We start from the raw sequence: 22686 nt of genomic DNA, 5'->3' as shown, positions 1-22686 counted from the left end.
TTTTTGATTTATAGTAGAGATGAGGTCTCGCTGCCCAGGTGGGTCTCGAACCCGCGGGCTCAGGCAATTCACTCACCTCAGCCTCCCAAAGGCGCGGGATTACAGGCTGAGCCACCGAGCCCGGCTTACAATAAACTTTTTAAAAATTAGCCAGCCATGGAGGTGCATGCCTGTAGTTCCAGCTACTTGGAAGGTTGAGGCAGAAGGATGACCTGAGCCCAGGAGGCCGAGGCTGTGGTGGCCATGAGCATACTACTGCACTCCAGCCTGGGTGACAGGGTTAGACTCCAACTTAAAAATAAAAAATAGCCAAGGAGAAGGATGCCCATGCCCCCGACGAGGACAGAGAGATTGCAGAGGAGGACACAGCAGCGGCAGAAGCCCTTGCACTATAGAAGCCGTCACTGCGGGAAAACATGTGGAAGAGGCCAACTGGGGAGGGGACTTGTGCGACAAGACAGAGAGTGGCATGCTGAGCCTGTGGAGACATGTCTGCTCCCTCATCACATGGCCAATCGTCCCGCCAACAGTCACCATTGCAGGTTGACCAGTTGTTTACATGCATCTGTTTTGAGTGTCACTACCTGTGCCTAGCACTCTTTAAATACTTGGAGCATCACTCTATGTTGAAGGGCTGCCATTCGAGACACCAGAGCAAAAATCTGAGTGGGCCATTGTGCCCAAGTTCACAGCAAGTGCAGAAATGAAACAGCCTGGTTGCCAGTTCTCAGCACTCTCCAGAGCACCTGGTACACATGGTCACGCAAATGCTCCAAGTTCCCAAGACCTGACCCCAAGAGCACACAATCACAGAGCATTCCATTCAACTAAGTTTTTTACCTTGTTTTTGTGAGAGCCAAACATGGTACCCAATCTGGGAACGGTAACCACTCCACTTAAAGTGCCTAATGTGTTCCCAGAGCGTGGCTTAATCACTTCAGGGACAATCACCCAGGAAACTAATAACTAACCAATAGTTCAACAGCAAGTTCTAAGTTAAAGCAACTTTCAGGCTGGAATCAAAGTTGCCAGTGAACAAATAGTTAGTCATTAGCTGTGATATGATTTTAAAACACCTGGACCTTAATTTTTTACATTATTACTTTTTGATCTTTGGTTTGGGGGAAACTGGACAAAATAATTCTGAAAAATGCTTTTGTCATATTTGGGTTTTAAGTTCATGAGCTTCAGAAAAGAAGAACCATATATGGAATGTTTTTATTACCATTAAATGTCTGATTCTGATTAAAATATATTTTTAAAATATATTACCAAATTGGCTGACCACATGCAGAAGATTGAAACAGGACCCCTATCTATCCCCATGCACAAAGGTTAACTCCAAATGGATCAGAGACCTAAATGTAAAACCTCAAACCATAAGAACCTTAGAAAAGGAAGGAAATACTCTCATGGAAATCGGAACTGGCATCCAATTCCTGTACAAAACCCGAAACCCACAGGACTTAAGAGAGAAGATAGACAAATGGGACCTTATTAAACTGACAAGCTTCTGCAAAGCCAAAGAAACCATCAAGAGAGCAGGGAGACAGCCTACAGACTGGGAAAAAGTATTTGCCAACTCTAGGTCTGACAAAGGCTTAACATCCTGGATCTACAAGGAACTGAAACGTACTGAAAAGAAGAAAACAAACAACCCCATTATAAAATGGGCAAAAGACATGAACAGACACTTCACAAAAGAAGACATTCGAGCAGCCAACAAACACATGAAGAAATGCTCAACCTCACTAATCATCAGGGAGATGCAAATCAAAACCACACTGAGATACCACCTAACTCCAGTCAGAATGGCAATTATCAACAACTCAAAAAATAACAGCTGCTGGAGAGGGTGTGGTGAAAAGGGAACACTTCTACACTGTTGGTGGGAGTGTAAACTAGTGCAACCTCTGTGGAAAGCAGTGTGGCGATTCCTAAAAGCTCTAAAAATTGACCTTCCATATGACCCTGCAATCCCCCTACTGGGAATATACCCTGAAGAACACAAATCACTCTATAAAAAAGATACCTGCACACGTATGTTTATCGCAGCATTGTTCACAATAGCAAGAACCTGGAAACAACCATGCTGCCCATCAAAAGAGGACTGGATTAAAAAAATGTGGTACATATACACGATGGAATACTACGCAGCCATAAAAAAGAATAAAATCATGAATTTCGCTGCAACCTGGATGGAACTAGAGTCTATAATACTGAGTGACCTCTCACAAAAACAAAAATCCGAATATCACATGTTCTCACTCATATAATGGACCTTGAACATCCAATGCAATACTATGAGAAAATGACGGATGGTACTGGGAAACTATGGAGGGGAGGGGGATGGGATTAACAGTAGCAAATATCTGTCGGGGGATGGGAAAACACTTCTTATCTACAGGGTGCCTGAATGAAACGTCATTGTACACCTAACCCTTAACTGTACCCCACAAAACCATAATAAAAAATACTGATTAATGAAAGAAAAAAAAAAAAAAGACAGCAGGCAAAGTATCAAAGTAGGGTTTCCTTGAACTAGCCATGAGAAAAACTTTTAATATAATAAATAAGAATAGTATATACTTACAAAAAAAAACAAAACAAAAAAAATATATTACCATCACCTTTGAAAGCCCCTTGAGTAGGGTATTTCTCAGCACCATTATATTATCACCTTTCTCAGAGGCAATTGCTATCCTCAATATTGTGTTTATCATTCCACTGATTTTATTACATTTTACCACATTTATTTGTATCCTTAAATAATATACTGCTTATTTTCTAATGTTTTTGAATTTTATATACATGGAATTATATTGTATGTATTCTTTTGCTGTGTGCTTTTCTTGCTCAGTCTCATGCTGGTGATTTTGCTGTATATAGCTGTAATGCATTAATTTTTTATTTTTTGTTTTTTGAGTTGGAGTCCTACTCTGTCACCCAGGCGGTAGTGCAATGGCATTCTCATGGCCACTGCAGCCTCAACCTGCAGGGCTTAGGGAATACTTCAGCCTTCCAAGTAGCTGGAACTACAAGCGTGCGCCACCATGCCCGGCTAGTTTTATGATTTATTGTAGAGATGAGGGCTCGCCAAGTTGCCCAGGCTGGTCTCAAACCCTTGGGTTCAAGCAATCCTCTCACCTTGACCTTCCAAAGTGCTGGGATTATAGGCATGAACCACTGCGCCCAGCCTAATGTATTAATTTTTACTGCTATGAAGTATTTTATTTTATGAATAAACCACACATTATTCATTCTGTTATTGACAGATATTTTGACTACTTCATTTTTTGCTATTTACAAATAGTGCTGCTTTGATTATTTTTAACATATCTAGAATATACATTTAACTAATTGTTACATGTGTATAACAATACAATTGATTGTAACAAGGAATACAATTGATACTTTTGTTCATTGATTATATAACTAACCAATTTGCTAAACTCCTTATTAATTATGATTACTTATCAATAGATTATCTGAGGTTTTTTTAATTACTCTGTCCCGACTTCTAGTTTACATGCTAAGATAATCCAATACTTGACCATATTTGTTTTTAAAACACAAACTAGACTTTTAAAATTATTGTTTTGTACATGCAATGATTATTTTCTTTTACTTCCATGTTAACTAATTTCTTTGCTCTGCATTTTTTTCCTTCAATCTCAAATTTCCTTCTAGAGTCATTATCTAACCTCCTGAAATATAGTTCTTAGCCTTCCTTTAGCACAGATCTTTTGGTGGTAAACGCTTTGTTTTTAATGGTTAAGAATTTCTGTCTTTCAACCTTACTCTTGAAAAAATAGTTTTCCTGTGTACACAATCCTTTCAGGATATTCTTTTGCTACTTTTCTCTGCCTTTTATTATTGCACTTGAGGAGTATGTTATTGGTAAATTGTCATTCCTTTATAGATGATTTATCTTTTCTCTCAGGCTGTTTTTTTTTAAATTAAAAATTTTAGTAATTATGGTTTCACATATAGTTGCAAGAAATAATACAGAGATACCATTTACCCAATTTTCCCTAATGATAGCATCTTGTGAGACTATAACTGTATTCATTTGTGTGTCTGTGAATTTAGTTCTTTGTACTTTTATCATATGAGAAGGTCCCATTATAGTCAAGATACAGAATGGTTCCATCTCCAGAAGTTTCACTCATATTATTCTTTTACAATCAAACCCATCTCCCTTTCATCCCTAACCTTTGGCAAGAGTGATCATCTCTCCTCCAGCTCTATAATGTCATCACTACAATATTGTTATATAAATGAATGCTTTTGGTACTGGCTTTTTTTATTCAACATAAATCCCTAGAGATTCAACCAGGTTGTGTGTGTGAATTGTTCCTTCCTCTCTATTGCTGAGTACTCTTTCATAGTAAAGGTATACTGTGGTTTAACCATTCATCCATTCAAGGAAATTTTTTCCAGTTTTTAACTATTAGGAATAAAGCTGTTATGAATAATTTATTCAATGTGTAAATATAAGCTTTCATTTTTTAGTACGACTACTGGTTGTGTGTTAATGGCATGTTTAGCTTTTAGAAAACATCTTTATTGAGATATAATTGATGTCTTAGTCCATTTTGTTGCTATAGCAAAGTACTACAATCTGGATAATTTATAAAGAACAGAAACTTATTTTCCCACAGTTCTGGAAGCTGGGAAGTCCAAGATCAAGGTACTGGCAGGTTTGTCTGGTGAGGGCTGCATCTTCTGGAGAGGAAGAATGCTGTATCCTCACATGGCAGAAGATGGAAGGGCAAACTTGAAGAATGTGTGAAGCCTCTTTTATAAGAGTCTTAATCCAATTAGTGAAGGAGGAGCCCTCATACCCTAATTACCTCTTAAAGGCCCCATCTCTTAATACTATCACATTGGCAACACTTGAATTTTGGAGGGGACACTTTCAAACTGTAGTAATTCATATGCAAAAACCTGTACATATTCAATGTACACAAGTAGATGAGTTTGGACTTACACATGTTTAGTTTTTTGAGAAATAGCCTAACTATTTTCCAGTGTGGCTGTACCACTTGACATTCCTGCCAGCTATATATGGGTGATCCAGCTTCTCTGTTTCCATATTTCTGCTCTTTTTATTGTTCTTTTGTCCTGATGCTCCAAGATTCCTTCTTTTATCATTTCCTTTTTTGATTGAAGATTTGCTTTTAACTTTTTTTTTAAGAGTAAGACTTCTGGGGACAAACTCTTTTTGGGGTGTGTGTAGTTTACCCTATGCATTGAGAGAGACAGAGAGAGAGACAGAATGTCTTTATATCCCCTTCTTTTCTGAAAGACAGTTTTGTCAGATTGCTTTTTAAATTTTTTTCTTTAATTTACCGTTTATTTATTTTTAGTTTTTCAGGTCTTTAGTTATAAGAATATACTTATATTCTTTTTTAAATTTTTAATTTTAAAGATGTGGGGTGCAATTCAGGGTTAGGTATACAAATGTTTATTATGCAGGTACCCTTGTTGATGAGCTGTGCCATCCCACCCCCACCCCCTGGCAGTTTCCCACTGCTACTGCCAATCCCTTCCTAATAGTATTATAACTGTTCAACATCTGCCTATGAGTGAGAACATGTGGTACTCAGTTCTTTGTTTCTGTGTTAGATCGCTCAGTATTACACCCTCTAAGTCTATCCAAGTTGCTGCGAAGTTCATAATTTTGTCCTTTATGGCTGCGAAATATTCCATCATGTATCTTTACCACTTTTTTAATCTATTTCTCTTGGGTAGCAAAGTTGGATCCATGTTTTTGCTATTGTAAATAATGCTGCAGTAAACATGTGTGTGCAAATATCTTTTTCATGGAATGATCTGAGTTCCTCTGGGTGTATTCCCAGTAGGGGTATTGCGGATTTGTATAGGAGGTCGGTTTTTAGATCTTTCAGGAATCGCCAAACTGTTTTCCACAGAGGTTGTACTACTAGTTTACACTCCCACCAACAGTGTAAAAGTGCTCCCTTTTTCCCCACATCCTCTGCAGCATCTGATGTTTTTTGAGTTATTGATGGTGGCCATCCTGACTGGAGTTAAGTGGTACCTCAGTGTGGTTTTAATTTACATTTCTTTGATGACCAGTGAGGCTGAGCATTTTTTCATGTATCTGTTGACTGTTTATGTGTCTTCTTTTGAGAAGTGTCTATTTATATCTTTTGCCCACTTTATAAAGGGGCTGTTTGGTTTTTTTTTCTTTTCAGGACATTTGAGTTTCAGACTACTTTTAAACTTTTCTCTTAATTGGCATTCTACAATTTTATTACAGTGTGTCTAGGTGTGGCCATTTTTAAAATTTTTTTTTTTTTTTAGTTGGAGTCTCACTCCATCACCCAGGTTGGAGTGCAGTGGCACACTCACAGCCACACCAGTGCATTTTTGAAAATCTTACTTGGATTATTGTCTCTCAGTTCCAGAAAATATATCATTTTTGTCTTTAGATATTGCCTCTCCTCCATTCTCCATATTCTTGCCTTTAGGGTCTTCAATTTTATATATTTTATACCTTTTATTTTATCCTTCATGTCCTTTAACTTCTCTTTTGTATTTCCATTTCATCTCTCTGCTACATCCTGGATAATTACAACAGATCTGTTTTCCAGTTTACTAAGTCTTTCTGTAGCTGAATCTAATCTGTAGTTTACCCTATCCATTGAGTTCTTAATATTAATAATTATATTTTTCACTTCTAAAAGTTTTTTTTTCCAACCTGCCTGGTAATTTTATTATCTACAGTAAAGAACCAATAGAAAAGTGAATAACTGTCAGCTTACAGAGAAATCAAACTGAATCACAAATATACACGATTTTAGAAAGCTCACATGAACTGCAAGTTAAAACAGCAATGAAAATGTCTTTCATAACCATAAAGGAAAAAATATAGTAAACTTGATAATACCAAGTGATTAATTTGTGCCAGCATGTGGGACAATAACAAATTTTTACACATTGTTATGGGTGTGTTAATTGGTTACAACTATTATATTTGGAGAGTAGTATGACAGTACCTATTTCAAGATACAGATACCCTTGTACTCAGCAATTTCTCTTCTAGTTTTCAAGGTTAGAGAAAAATCTCACACATGTGCTACAAGGAGCACATTTAAAGGAGACATTAATTGCAGTATTATTCGTAAGAGTGAGAAAAATGGGAATAAACTAATTGTCTCTCAGTGGGAAAATAGATAATTAAATCAGGTTTATTTATGCACCTCAATAATTGAACTAGTACCAACATAGATACCCAAAGTATAGGGTTGAAAGAAAAAGTTGCCAAAGAATATAAACGTATATTACCATAATGTAAATATTGAAAACACACAAAAGTTATGTATCTTTATGGATGTACAAAAGTATAAAACATACAGCTTTAGCTGAATGCATAATAGAAACAAAAGCACATCAAGTAGAATATTGATACCTTTTTAATCTAGATATGGTGTGTGGTGGTTATTATATTTAATCTAAGTATAGTATATAGTGGCAATTATATTCCATTCTGTACTTTTTATAGTTAAATATGAAAATAAACTTTTAAAGATTTAGGCTCTACTTTTTCCTGGATTTATCACTTTACTTGTGCTGAAAATAAAGAGGTTTTATTTAGAAAATTCCTCAGTTAATACTTATACTTAGTGTAATTTATTGAGGATTCCATGTTTGTCTGAAGTCTTTGGTTCCTTAAAAATAGGATGCTGCTCCAACGGAGTCTTTACTGAACTGGCAAGACTATGAGGGTCGAACACCTCTTCACTTCGCAGTTGCTGATGGGAATCTGACAGTGGTTGATGTCTTGACCTCATATGAAAGCTGCAATATAACATCTTATGATAACTTATTTCGAACTCCACTTCACTGGGCAGCTTTACTAGGTATGTGAATCAAAGGATCAACAGTAGAAGGAACTGCGTGGGTACAGGAAAATTTATATGCCTTCTCTTCCCCTGTTAGCGTCCACTTCCTATTTAATCATTTTAATTTCTAACTGATATATTTTATTATTTTATAAACTAAATTAAATTATAGTAATATAAATTTAGTTGCTGTTAAATACTAGCCTTAATTTCAACATCATGTCTTTTTTTTTTTTTTTGAGTTGGAATCTCACTCCGTCCCCCAGGCTAGAGTGCAGTAGCACATTCACAGCTACCCCAGCTTCAACCTGCTGGGCTCCAGCAATCCTTTTGCCTCAGCCTTCCAAGTAGCCAAAACCATAGGCGCGCACTACCATATCCGGCTAATTTTTTGATTTATTGTAGAGACGAGGTCTCGCCATGTTATCCGAGCTGGTCTCGAACCCATGGCTCAGGCAATCCACTCACGTTGGCCTCCCAAAGTGCTGGAATTACGGCCTGAGCCACTGAGTCTGGCTAGCATCATGTCTTAACTTGTCATTTTTGTTATAAAAGTAATATGCATTCATTGACATGTAAATGTAACATAATCCTCTTTTTATACTTAATGCCTGTATTTTTGAGAAAGTCATTAATTTTATGTTTGTGCTAATACTATGATATTTGGCCTTTTTCTTTATATTATCCCACTATGCCTTTAACTAACCTTTTTGAAGGTTACTTTTTTATAGTTGAAAGAGAGAGAGTTGGATTTTTTTTTTATTTAGGGCAAATCTCAGAGTCTTTCTCTTTTAGTGAAGGAGTTTTACCCATTAATAATCTTTATTATATGATAAATAGTTTGGGCCCTTTTTTTGCTATTCTGCTCTCTTATATTTGTATTTTCAGGTTTTTTTCTTAGTTTTGATTTTTGTTGGGTTTTTTTTTTACTATTTCCTTTGCTTTCTGCCTTTTGGTATATAGATCAGGCTTTTTATTTTGTTTGAATTGCATAATGTTTTTAGGAAGGCTTAAAAGTAGTTATTTTAAAATATGATCATAAACTATTTTAAACCTGAGTCGGCAAGAGGAAAACTGTATCTATTGATTCCTACCTGTTTAAGACAAAGAATTTAGCAACTACTCATCAATATTTTAGTGCTTGTTGATATAATCTGATATACCCCTATTATTATCATTTTGATCTTAATTTTAAAATTATACATTGTCTCTTTTGAAAATGATTTCTGTGTTTGCATTCACCTTGATAATCAGATTTATCATTATTTAGATTTCATTTAACTGTGTGATTTTATCCCTTTTTCCTTTTCCTCTGAACTCTGGACATACTTGGCAAATTTGTCTTCATATCACTAAATGTCTTTTTGTTCCATATATTCTGCTTTCTTTCTGCCTCTTATATGGTATATTTTAGATTGTATTTTTGTTTCCTTCTCTTACCCATTTTTCTTTGTATTTCGTCGTACTTTTCTTTCATTTTCTTACATTATCTTTTTATTTCAGACTGTTTTCTTCTTAGAATATTCTGTTTCTGTTTCATAGAAGTCATCTCTTTTTGCAGTAAGTTGAGGATGACAATTTCCTGAAATTTTCCTCTGGATCCTTCTCTAGATCATTTTCAGAGGTATGCTCTTTATCTTTCTGGTAGTGTTCCTTTTTCCCTGTCCTATAGTATGTTTTCATGTAATCTTTACTGAATTTTTCTCTTTATTTCTCAAACAAGATGAAATGCATTTAGATTAGCTATGTGGCATAGATTGTCTTCAATCCTACATTTATGTTGTGGAGAACTCAATCTTAAGCTATATCTGAGAGCAAACAGATGAGCACAACTCCCAGTCAAATAAATTACTTTTTTCTGCCTGGCTGTCATGCAGTGTATCCTTGTTCTTCATTGCCTGGTTCCACAATTCACTGAAGCAATAGAGTGTATGAAATTCAGGTTTTCTATGTATACTGTTACCAGGTGTGTTTATTCTTTGATCTTTTCTACAGTTCTGCACTTGTTCTCATCCTCCAAAATGCACTGCAGAGTATTGTACTCACCATTACCTCATCACAACTGCCCACTCATTTTCGGGGATTTGAAATTACTGCCCTGGATGTTAGAAGATTGGGGCAGGGAGATTAGAGGGAATGGATAGGAGGCCTCCGACGGAAGAGGCTGTGTTATAGTTTGTCTACCTGAACAGTAGAAGAGAATAGCTGTGCAGGTCTGGTTGGTTGGGCAATGGGACCATGAAACTAGGGTGAGTGAAAGCTAAGAAGGCCTCTTCTAAAGCACCTTCCCTCCTTTGTTACAGGCAGTTTTAGAAAGTGAAGCCAGGGAACCAGTGAGGTGATACCTAATGTGGATTCTCTCCGTCTGACAATAATTAATGTCATTTTCTTCCTGATTGAACCATTAAGTTTTTAGTGTTGTAAGTTTTCTCCTTTTTTCTACCTGATAGTATTATGTTAGTGAGACGCTAGAAGGCATTGCTTTGGAGGCTCCTATTCAGAAACCTTTTTGAATGATGTGTTATGTGTTGGTGGTTTTTCTTACCTCTTTCAATAGATTTTTTTTTTTTTTTTGAGCTGGAATCTCACTCTTTGTCGCCCAGGCTGGAATACAGTGGCATGCTCATGGCCACCACAACCATGACCTCCTGGGCTTAGGCGATCCTTCCGCCTCAGCCTTCCAAGTAGCTGGAACTACAGATGCACGCCACCACACCCAGCTAGTTTTTGTGATTTATTGTAGAGACAAGGTCTCACCAAGTTGCCCAGGCTGGTCTTGAACCCCCAAGCTCAGGCAATCCTCTTGCTTCAGCCTCCCAAAGTTCTGGGATTACGAGCTGAGCCACTACACCTAGCCAACCTCTCTCAATAGATTATAAATTAATATCCTTTGTATATGATAATTACAATTTTGTGTCTTTTCGTAGGCCATGCACAAATTGTCCACCTCCTTTTAGAAAGAAATAAGTCTGGAACTATCCCATCTGATAGCCAAGGAGCCACACCCTTACACTATGCAGCTCAGAGTAACTTTGCCGTAAGTAAAACAATTCCCCTTGTTCTTAATTAATTTTTTATTTTTATATAATTGTAGATTCACACACAGTTGTAAGAAATAATACAATAATAATCCACATATCCTTTGTGCACTATACCCTAATGGTAATATCTAGTACAGTGTCATAAGTAGAAAATTCATACAGCCCACTAACCTTATTCAAATTTCACCAGTTTTACATACTCTCATTTGTCTATGTTTGTGTAGCAATTATCTTTTAACAATTGTTCATGCTGTTAACTCTGATGGTGATGCAACTGCTAGTCTGATTTTTTGTAAGGTTGTTATAGCTTTTATTGTACTATTCAGTATAACATTTTACTTTACTATAATAGTACTTCATCTTTTTGTTACTTTTATAACACTATGGACATCTTAGTGTTCAGCAATCTGTAATTGTTCTGAAAGCAATGTGCACTAAGGATATTTTAGTGGTCAGCAATCTGTATTATCCTGAAAGCAGACTTTGAAACTAGAAGAACCCTGGCTAGAATTCTGGCTTTGCAGTTTGCTAAGCTGTATGACCTTACACAAGTTTCTTAACTCTCTGAGTCTTACTTTCTTCATATGTAAAATGAGGATAATTATACATTTTATTTCAGGATTATTATAAAGATTAGAGAAAATTTATGACAAGTGCCTACTGTATACCTTGGCATAGAGCAGTTACTCAAGACATAGATTGTATTTTTAGAATACATAATAGAATGTACTAGTGATAATTATATATATTATACATCTGAGAACACAAAAATGAATGATTCCAAAAATACTGAGTATTATTGATAGTGCTTCCTTTATACTTTTTACAGTTTACAAAGTGCTCTCTCATCCACTGTGTCCTCAATCTACCCAGAAACATAACAGTGTCTTGGCTACTTCAGCCTCCTGAGTATGAATGGCTATCAAGAACCAGTGATTTATCAAAAGGGAATACATTAAAGCAGATTTTGCCGCCTTCTGTCTGAGTATATATAGTTTTATTAAATGATAATAATACTATCACCAACATAGTACAATTTCACCTTCCTGACCTCTCCAAATGCTCTATTAAATACTCAGATGGCTAAAATAGCTTATCTTCTTACTCTCTGGTATCCAGAACAACTATACCTATAGTCCTTCCCCTTCTTGGAATTCCTAAAAATGTGTTCAATTTACCACATAAAGTTTTTTTTTGTTTGTTTTTTTGTGGATTTTTTTTTTAGTCAGAGTCTTACTCTATCACCCAGGCTGGAGTGCAGTGGCACACTCACGGCCACCCCAGCATCAACCCGCTGGGCTCAGGCAGTCCTTCCACTTCAGCCTTCCAAGTAGCCAGAACTATAGGCATGTGCTACCATGCCTGGCTAGTTTTTTTGATATGTGGTAGAGATGAGGTCTCACCAAGTTGCCCAGGCTGGTCTCAAACCCCTAACCCCTGGGCTCAGGCAATTCTTTCACCTCAGCCTCCCAAAGTGGTGGGATTACAGGCTTGAGCCACTGCTCCCAGCCCTAAAGTTTTGTTTCATTTTGGTTTGGTTTTGGGTTTTTGTTTGTTTTTTAGATAGGGTGTGACTCTGTCACCCAGGCTGGAGTGCAGTGTCATGATCACCATATTTGCTTTGGATAATCTGCCAGTTCCAGAGTTGATTTTTTAATAATTATTCAAATTTTCTAAGCTCAGTTTCGAGCCCCTTGATCTCCTTGCCCTCAAAAAATTGCAACTATCTTCTTGAAACACACACATATACACACAAAACCCTGAAAACATTCATCATTAAGAAAAAACATACTGAATAGGCTGGGCATGGTGGCTCACGCCTATAATCCCAGCACTTTGGGAGACTGAGACAAGAGGATTACTTGAGCCCAGGAGTTCAAGGTCAGCCAGGGCAACATGGCAAGATGTCATCTCTACAATAAATCAAAAAATCAGCTGGGCGTGGTAGCAGGCACCTGTAGTCCCAGCTACTTGGAAGGCTGAAGTAGAAGGATCACTTGAGCCCAGCAGGTCGAGGCTGTGGTAGCTGTGATCATGCGACTGCACTCCAGCCTGGGCAACTAGACTCTGACTCAAAAAAAAAGAAAGAGAGAAAAAAAAAAACATACATACTTAACAAAGAAATGTTTGCAAACTAGTTGCAAACCCCCAGAAATCACCAACTTTTAAGATATTTCTTCAGATGTACAAAGCCCCACAAAAACCCAGCATTTATTTATAAAAACTGTGCTTTTATTCTTACATATTTAAACTCCAGTCACCTTCAAAGTACTCTCCATGTGATGCAATACACCTATTGAGAAGCTTTTTCCACTGCTCAAAACAGTTTTTGAACTCATCAGTTGTGATGCCTTTTAGTGTTTCTGCCATTTTTTGTTTCACTTCTTCCACATCATCAAAAATGTTTCCCTTTGAGGACATTTTTCATCTGGGGAAACAAACAAAAAAGTTGCTGGGGCAAGATCAGGTGAGTAGGGAGGGAGGGTGGAGCACAGGGGTCATGTTGACTTTGGTTAAAAACTGCTGAACACTTGGCATAGTGTGGACAGGTGCACGTGTAAATCACCCATCATGAAAGGAGCAAATACACTGAAAGAATCACCAAAAAAATTCACTGAAGCCGAACACAGCCTCTTACAACAATGCTATATATACTGATGCCAATGGGTTTCTAGAACACTTACCTAGCGGGAGATGCCTGTATTGGGAGGGACCTGTCCTCCAAAAAATGATTCTGGATTTTTGGGAGTTTTTTGGTCCCCTCTCATACTTAATGAGCATATACATTAGACCTTAGGGGCACTAAGCTATTATACTTCAGTAACTCAACAAATAGTTTTAAGACTAGAAAGCAATGTATGTTGCATTTGAAAGAGTGTTGTGATTTAACCCTGAGTTCTATTCCTTTATCTGCCAACATTATTTATATGACCTTGAACCTTCATCTGTAAAATGAAGGACTAAGTAAGATGAGCCCTTGAATAATTCTTTCTGTAAAATACTAAGAGTCACCATTCTGAACATTTTTTATCAGCTCACAGCCTCCGGAAATTTTTATGTAAAATTATCTTACCTGCATTCAGGCAAAAATGTCTATGATCTTCCTAAAAGTTTATATGACTCTGAGTTCTGAAGAAAGAGGCCATTTAGAATACTAGAATTAAAATTTTCGAGGACTAATCAAATTGTCAAGGGTCCTATTTTTTCATGATTCCACGGAAGAATCATACTTGCTGAATAAATATTTGTTTAAAGGAGTTGAACACTACATTTGTTGATAGCCATCAATCAGTATTAAATAAATGCATTAACTATTTGTAAAAATGTAGTAACAGAACACACAGTGAGAGAACATATTTACTACATCTGTGGAGGTATGCCTGAACATAGGGGTCTCTGCATGAAAAAATGTCCAAGAAAACTTATATTTTCATTTTTGTCACTAAAAAATAAACATTGAATACTTCTAAGTCTTTTAACTGTCACTTCTTCTGAATATCAGTGATCTATAAAATTTCCAAGTTTGATTGAGAATAATCATTTTTAATTATTGAAAGTGTTAAAAGGTGGAGTTAGGTTATATTTTTGAAGTGTTATGGAAACTAAAACCTATATATAAGGACAGAGGATTTTAATTTTCAATGGAAATTGTATTTTTGTCATTCATAAAAAGAATTTCATTTGATTCAAAAGTAGGGGGAAAATATTTTGCTTCTTAGTGGAAGTCATCTATAAAAGTGTTTTTGTTACCATAGAAAATGTTACTATTCAGTCTCAATTTTTTAAATCAAGTTTTCTTACAGGAAACAGTTAAAGTGTTCTTAAAACATCCTTCAGTGAAAGATGATTCAGACCTGGAAGGAAGAACATCTTTTATGTGGGCAGCTGGGAAAGGCAGTGATGATGTCCTTAGGACTATGCTGAGCTTAAAATCTGACATTGATATTAACATGGCAGACAAATACGGAGGTACAGGTAAGAACTGGTAGATATTCTATTTCTTTCATTCAGGTTCCAAAGTGTAGATGCTATAAAATTTATAAAATAGTAACTTTATACCATTGTTTCTAATTTAATATTGTTTGGTTTTGATCTCCAGTTTTTAAGTTTGGGTTTGCCAGGATATCACTCTAAAGGCTTTATTTCTTCCAAGTATTATGGTTAAAATTAGCATATAAGCCAAGCTCGGTGGCTCAGCCTGTAATCCCGTGCTTTGAGAGGCTGAGGTGAGTGGATTGCTTGAGCCCGCGGTTTCAAGACCCACCTGGGCAACTTGGCGAGACCTCATCTCTACAATAAATCAAAAACTTAACTGGGCATGGTAGCTCACGCCTGTAGTTCCAGCTACTTGGAAGGCTGAGGCGAAGGATCGCCGGAGCCCAGCAGGTCGAGGCTGCGGTGGCCGGGAGCGTGCCACTGCACTCCAGTCTGGGTGACAGAGTGAGATTCCAACTCAAAAAAATAAAATAAAAATTAGCATATGTTTCTACCAGGTGAATGGTGATATCTATTTTTAAATGCCAGTTGTTCCTTAACCACAATTATGGGGACTCCTCTTATCATTTATCTTTGTGTAAAAATAAATAAATCTGTACCTTAAAATGATGCATATTTAGTAGTTATTAATTATATTTTCAAAAATTTAGAATTACATTTTAAGGAATGCTCACATCTTAGTGTGTGCTCACCAGTCTCATTTACTTGCTCTTTTTTCAGATTTGAATAGTGTTACCACTCCTGAATCTCCCATTTTTAGAGATAACCTCCCATGACTCTAGAAGTTTCAAAACTTCAAGTCAGCCTTGCATGAAAAGTTCTTATCAGATGCTTCTTTTGATCTCTTTCTCTAATAAAAGAAGACTTTACCTTTGTGTTAGTTAATAAGAAGTACAGTTTTTAGCCGTCAATGTCACTTCGGAGGTCTCATCCTTGTGTACTATATCCTAATGCAAGTCAGAAAAAGAAGGAAAAAAATCACACACCAGCACAATAACACAGAACAGAATTAAAAACTCAGTGATAAGCTACTCAATGTTATGAGATTTTTTTATTTGTAGAAACATACTAGAATCATTTGCACCAACCCATTATCCTGAATAAGATCTTTTTTGGCCACCAAAACTGATTAATGAGATACTGGGAGGAGAGAAAGGAGGGGAGTTGCTATACTTAACAGTCTTCCTCTCTGTACTGATACCACCATGCCCTCCAAATTATTATTTTTTTCTCCCCTAACCTTCCCCCCCAACCTGTCTTTCTACCTGCCAACTTCCAAATGCTTCCAAATTATTTAGAATTTTTAGGTAATTCAATATTATGATAAAGGTTTTAACCTTCTTTCTTTCTTTTTTTTTTTTTTTTTTTTGAGTTGGAGTCTCACTCCATTGCCCAGGCTGGAGTGCAATAGCATGCTCATGGCTACCCCAGTGTTGACCTGCTGATCTCAGGCAATCCTTCCACCTCAGCCTTCCAAGTAGCTGGAACTATAGGCATGCACCACCATGCCCAGCTAATTTTTTTATTTACTATAGAGATGAGGTTTCGCCAAGTTGTCCAGGCTGTTCTCGAACCCGTGGGCTCAGGCAATCCCCTCACCTCAGCCTCCCAAAGTGCTGGGCTTACAGGCTTGAGCCACTGTGCCCGGCCAGCTTTAACTTTCAAAAGTATTTTTTAATCACAGCCTTACAGCAGATCTTGTTCCCTAAAGGGTATAGTGCAGACACATAGGACATTGACTTTATAAATGATTTGAACATTTTTGTCAGATTTCCATTAATATGCACTCTTCTGCTTTATCACTTGCCTTGATTTTAGTTTAACTTTTTCATGTATTTTAATAAGGTATGGGCAAGGATACGTGCATCCTTTTGACCAAAAGTAAGTTTCTTATATGCACCCTGGTTGGAGTTCAGACATAAATTGTTCTTACATTCATTAATTCCCTGGGTTCTTTCTCTTTTGGGGATTTTTATGATATATCAGAGATGCCTTCCTAACATTTCCATCTATGAAGATGAGTTTCTCTCTATCATCCTTATACAGGTTTGTTTATTTTTTCCTTCCAAAAAAGAGGTCTTACCAATAACAATGTATGAACATTATTTGGTTCCTGATTCAAATAAACAAACTATTAAAAAATTATAAAGCCATCAGGAAAATGTGAACACTATCTGGATATTACAGAATTTCTGTTAATGTTTTTTAGGTATGATCATGACATTATGGTTATACCAATTACTAAGCTATCGTCTCTCAACTTCAAGTTTATCCTTTCTTTGTGATGCTATGCCTGGGGCTCTGCAAATCACATTTCCTTTGCCAGCACTTGTCCTTTTAGAATCTGCCAGTAGGGAGCAGTAGAGGAAGATTGGAAGCCTGGAGGAGAGCAAGGGATTACATCTTCCTGTTTGCTTCCTATTCTTGTTTTTGTTTCCTGCTGTGGTCAGCATCATCCTAGTAATGCTTCCTCAACACGGCAGTGATTGTTTATTTCAGTGACAATAACTAATTTCACTCTGAAGTTTTTCCAACATTCACAGTATCAACCTCAGAGCACCCTTCCCAGAGATACCAACACCAGCCAAGCAGAGCTCTTCCTCAAAGGTCAGAGTTTTCATTCTGCAGGGCTTATTTAAGCTTTTAATAATTTCATCCTCTTCTTTTTGTTCACCCAGTTCCAGGATTAGTAGCTACTTCTTGCATTTGCTTCCTCTGTGATACCTTCATGTTCTCTTTTTGCCTTTGCATTTCTTCAATACATAGCCAACAGTTCATATTGAATTCTGTTATATTTTGTGTTGTTTCTGTCTCCAGACTGGACCCTGTGGTGCATTTAAAAAAAGAATCCTTGTCTTCCAGACATACTAAAATAATTACAGGTGAAATGATATGACTCTAGAATTCTTTCCAAAACAATCAGAAGTGGAGGACTGGATGGTAATTAGATGAAACAAGATTAGCCATGTATTGATCATTGTTACAGCTGGGTAGTAACTGGGGGTGCCAAAAAGAGTATACACATTTTAAGAGATGTTATCTATGTATTACTTTTCAAAGTTGAATTGAATTACAGTAGCAATGTGTAGTATGATGTTTGCTCAAAAATGTCATTAATCAAGTGAATGTTAGCCTCACCATGTGATAGACAGGACTCAAAAAAAATGGCAGAAGCACAGTTGTCATTAGAGGAGCACAAGACCATTTTGAAGTAGTATTTGAAATTTGAGAACGTTGTGGAAGTACAATGACAATGTAGGTGTTAGTATGCTACAGAAACTTCAAAATGCCTGACAGTTGCACACATTCATGATAAGCTGGAGATACATTGTACTGTGTGTGATGTACACAAGGGAAGATCCGGGAGGCCTAGCGCAGCACCAAGTCCTGTAGTAGTTCACTATAATCTGAAGTGTCTGGACACTGATGGTAACCACTCTGAGCACCTCTTGTAATTGTAGAAGTCAAACATGACTGATATTTATCTTTTGTTATCAGTGTATATTGAGTATTACAATTTTAATACAATTTTTTCCTTTCTTAAAATATGTATACTTTTTTGGCACCCTCTGTATATTGAGTTCACTGGACTTTTGTCTCTACTTTTGAATATGTTTGAAGTTTTATATAATATAAAGTTAATATTTTTAAAAAATTTAAAGTTCCTGTATAAACTTGCAACACTTTTACAAAGGAGCAACAATAGGTAAGTCAAAGACTATTTTTAAATAAAGTAAATTCAAATAGTCAGAAGCAGGGAATTTTCTTTTTCTTTTTTTCTTTTTCTTTTTTTCTTTTTTTTTGAGTCGAAGTCTCACTCTATTGCCCAGACTGGAGTGCAGTGGCACACTCACAGCCACTGCAGCCTTGGCCTGCTGGGCTCAGGTGATCCTTCTGCCTCAGCCTTCCAAGTAGGTGGAACTACAGGCACATGCTACCACGCCCAGCTAGGAATTTTCTTTAAAAATAATATTTTACTTATTGAAATTTTGTCTTTTTAAAAAAACTTGGCATTGATACTATTTGTCAATAGAATATCTATTTTATACTTGATGCCACATCACAGAGTTGTGCATTTCAGAATTAGAAGTTACCTTAAAATTAAATCTAGCCCAAGGCTATGTTCTTCAGAATGACAGATTTCCACAGAGGCACCTGAAGTCATGCTGAGAGAATAGACAGTCAAGTGCACAATTTTTACCCTGGTTTAGTTAGAGGAGCCACTTAACTCTTATTTGTTTTACATGTTGAGAATTTTATAAAATTTCATTTGGAGAAGGAAAGGGTTCTTATGCTCTTAAGATGTGAAAATCACTGAATTATCACAGTTATTATATTTTCATCTGCCTTATAGCATTCTCACCAATGGTCTTTCATCCTCTGGTTGAATAGCTCCAATATAGCAAACCCACTAACTTCCCTCTTCCCCTAACTCTATCAGAATGTTCTTGCCTATATTGAGCCAAAATTTGTCAAACTGAATGTTCCACTCTGTGTTCTCTTCCACATGATGGCACTTCAGATATATGAAGTCGCTCATGCTCATTTGAATCTTGGCCAGTTCAAACTTACATTCAGCCATTTAGGTCAGTGGTTCTCAAACTCAGGAATACATAAGAATTACTAGAGGAGTTTGTTTAAATGCAGATTCCCAGGCTATACGGCCAGCGATCCTGTTTTAAATCCTGTAGCGAGTCCTATTGACTCTGCCTCCAAAACATATTCCAAATATGTTTTATTTCTCTCCATCTCCACTCCTACTACCTTAGTCAAACTACCATCATTTTTCAGTCCACTGCAATAGTGTTAACTGGTATCCCTGATTATGTTCTTCTAACTTACTGCAATACTTTCTCCTTAGAATACCTAGATTGATCTTTAAAGCATAATTTTAGGCTGAGGCGGAAGGATCGCCGGAGCCCAACGGGTCGAGGCTGCGGTGGCCGCGAGAGGCCATTACACTCCAGTCTGGGTGACAGAGTGAGACTCCAACTCAAAAAAAAAAAGCATAAAGATAATATCACTTCCTTATTTAAAGGCCTTCAGGGTCTTCTATCACTCTGACCAATATGACCATTTATTGATCTGGCCTTTTTCACCTTTCTAACTTAGCTCATGCTCACTTTGCGACAACTACCCTCGCCTTACTTAAACACACAAAGGCATTCCTGTCCTGTACTAACTGTTATTTGTGGCCAAAGTACTCTTTTTTTTTTTTTTTACTGGCTCATATCTCAATTTAAATATCAGTTCCTGTGTAAAGCTTTCCCGAACTACCAATCAAAGTAGTCCCTCAGGCCAGGCGTGGTGTCTCAGCCTATAATCCCAACACTTTGGGAGGCCAAGGCAAGAGGAGTGCCTGAGCCCAGGAGTGCAAGACCAGCCTGGGCAACTTGGTGAGGCCTCGTCTCTACAATAAATCAAAAACTAAGCCGAGCTATGGTAGTGCATGCCTGTGGTTCCAGCTACTTGGAAGGCTGAGGTGACAGAGTGAGACTCTAACTCAAAAAAAAAACCAAAAAACAAAGTAGTCTCTCAGCTACTCTACATATCAAAATACCTTTGATTTAATTGTATCATTCATCACTATCTAATACTTTATTGATTGTGGAGAATATTTTTTGTTTTGTTTTGCTTTGCTTTGCTACCCCTACTATAATGTAACCTTATCTATTTTGTTCCCTGCTAAATTCCCAGCATCATAATAGGAACTAGCCCCCAAATCTGCATTTTTATAGGCATCCCAGGTTGCTCCATGGACCACCTTTTATGAAAGAGACAGTGTTCTAGACATTGTAGAGCCAAATGCTTAGAACTGTTCCAGGCCTCCAAAGTGTTATCATGGTTAATTCAGATCTAAAGAGTTAATGGCATAAGTCAAGCACTACAGTGGAGTATCATAGGCAGGGGTCAGCATAACATGAAACGCATGCAGTCAAAATTAGTCTTTAAAACCCCTTATGAAAGCACCAGAGAGGAGACTGAATTCCATCTCTCAGTTTTTTTCTCCAATGTTACAATGAATTGCTCTTTCTTAAATTAAGCCCCGAGGAAGTACCAGGCTTGTATATGAAGCCATGTTGGATGAAAAATGCACTCAGTCCAGCAAGATGTGCGTGCTTTCAGTACCACGGGGGTACACAGACCAACCAAAGAATAGCACCTGTAACCAAGGGAAGGAAGAGTGAAAGGAAGAGTAGATTGATATCTCCAGTCACATGATCCCTTAGGGACGTATGTTTATTGAGTGGGTTGTTGGGCAGAATTGCCTGCATCATTTAAATCATTTCTCTTTGTCACTGTTTGCTCTTTGAAAAAGAAAATAAACTAATAACTAAGAAGAGGATGGACAAGGAAAAAGACAGAAGAGAAAGGCAGAAGGAAGGGGAGAAATGTAATATGTATGAATAAGAAGGAAGGTAGAAATCTATAAAAGTGAAAAATAAGCTAGAGAATCCTTAAGACTAAGATTGCATCTTGCCAATATGATGGAGAAATCAAGAGAGGAGAAGATACACCATTAGAATAATAAAATGGTGAAGTTGCTATTAAAGAGTTCATCACTTTCTTTTCCTTCCCTTTTAGCCCTACATGCCGCTGCCCTTTCTGGTCATGTCAGCACCGTGAAGTTATTATTAGAAAATAATGCTCAAGTAGATGCTACTGATGTCATGAAACACACTCCACTTTTCCGAGCCTGTGAGATGGGACACAAAGATGTGATTCAGACACTCATTAAAGGTTAGTTGATAAGAATACTCCTAATCAGTCATTCTTTTTTTTGAATTAGGGTCTCACTCTGTCACCCAGGTTGGAGTGTAGCAGCACGATCACAGCCTACTGCAGCCTCAACCTCCTGGACTCAGGTGATTCTTTCTCCTCAGTCTCCTGAGTAGGTGGAACTACAGGCACATGCCACCTCTCAGTTAATTCTTTTGATTTTTGTAGGGACGACGTCTCACTATGTTGTCCAGGCTAGTCTTGAACTCCTGGCCTCAAGCGATCCTCCTGCCTCTGCCTCCCAACGTGCTGGGATTACAGGCATGAGCCATTGTACCCAGCCTAATTCGTCATTCTTAAAAGGCAGGCCTTCACACATGCTCTGTTTGAAATAAAACTTTGCCTAAGAGAGAGCTCAAGTAGCAGGATGAAGGAAGAATGCCCAACCCAGCATCAGGAACCTTGAGTTCTACTCCTAGCTCCACACGTTAGGAGTTGCTGGGTTTTGGAAAAGTCACTTCACCTTCCTGATCTTCAGTTTCATTTTATGTAAAGGAAGAATGGATTCTACCCTGACTAATTTACAGGCTTATTGTAAAAATCTGAAGTAGACATTTACATTTTACATTTGCATAAGAGTACGGCATTTAAGGAACTATTGTTATGCTATCCCAGTTAGACATTTTCATTATATTTTTGCTTTTCCAGGTGGAGCGAGGGTAGACCTAGTTGATCAAGATGGACATTCTCTTCTACATTGGGCAGCGCTGGGAGGAAATGCCGATGTTTGCCAGATATTAATAGAAAATAAGATCAATCCAAATGTGCAGGATTACGCGGGAAGAACCCCTTTGCAGTGTGCTGCATATGGAGGATATATCAACTGCATGGCCGTGCTCATGGAAAATAATGCAGACCCTAACATTCAAGATAAAGAGGTAGAAACTCTGGGTCTTCTCTGTTAAGTTTGCTTCAGTGTTTAGAGTATTTCTACTTTCTTGTGAACTCATGCTTTACCAAATGAAGAGATTACTCTCAAATCCATCTGTTAATTATGA

At 37.3% G+C, this 22686-nt stretch overlaps 1 protein-coding gene across 2 annotated transcripts in view; it reads left to right on the top strand.

Annotated features, from left to right (window-relative positions):
* The window catches only part of INVS (inversin), a 77351-nt gene that overhangs the window by 9048 nt on the left and 45617 nt on the right, over positions 1 to 22686 (top strand). For both annotated transcript variants that reach the window (XM_008067258.2, XM_021717177.1), the window contains 5 exons: positions 7709 to 7889; positions 10799 to 10908; positions 14716 to 14887; positions 21494 to 21649; positions 22337 to 22566. In XM_008067258.2, the coding sequence (XP_008065449.2) occupies positions 7709 to 7889; positions 10799 to 10908; positions 14716 to 14887; positions 21494 to 21649; positions 22337 to 22566 (849 nt within the window). The remainder of the gene's footprint in view (positions 1 to 7708; positions 7890 to 10798; positions 10909 to 14715; positions 14888 to 21493; positions 21650 to 22336; positions 22567 to 22686) is intronic.

This window comes from Carlito syrichta, unplaced genomic scaffold (genome assembly GCF_000164805.1).
Source record: "Carlito syrichta isolate Samal-C Ts95f unplaced genomic scaffold, Tarsius_syrichta-2.0.1 Scaffold309451, whole genome shotgun sequence".
Classification (NCBI taxonomy): domain Eukaryota; kingdom Metazoa; phylum Chordata; class Mammalia; order Primates; family Tarsiidae; genus Carlito; species Carlito syrichta.
Note: the sequence above shows the minus strand (reverse complement) of the source record. Positions and strands in the feature narration are given on the sequence as shown.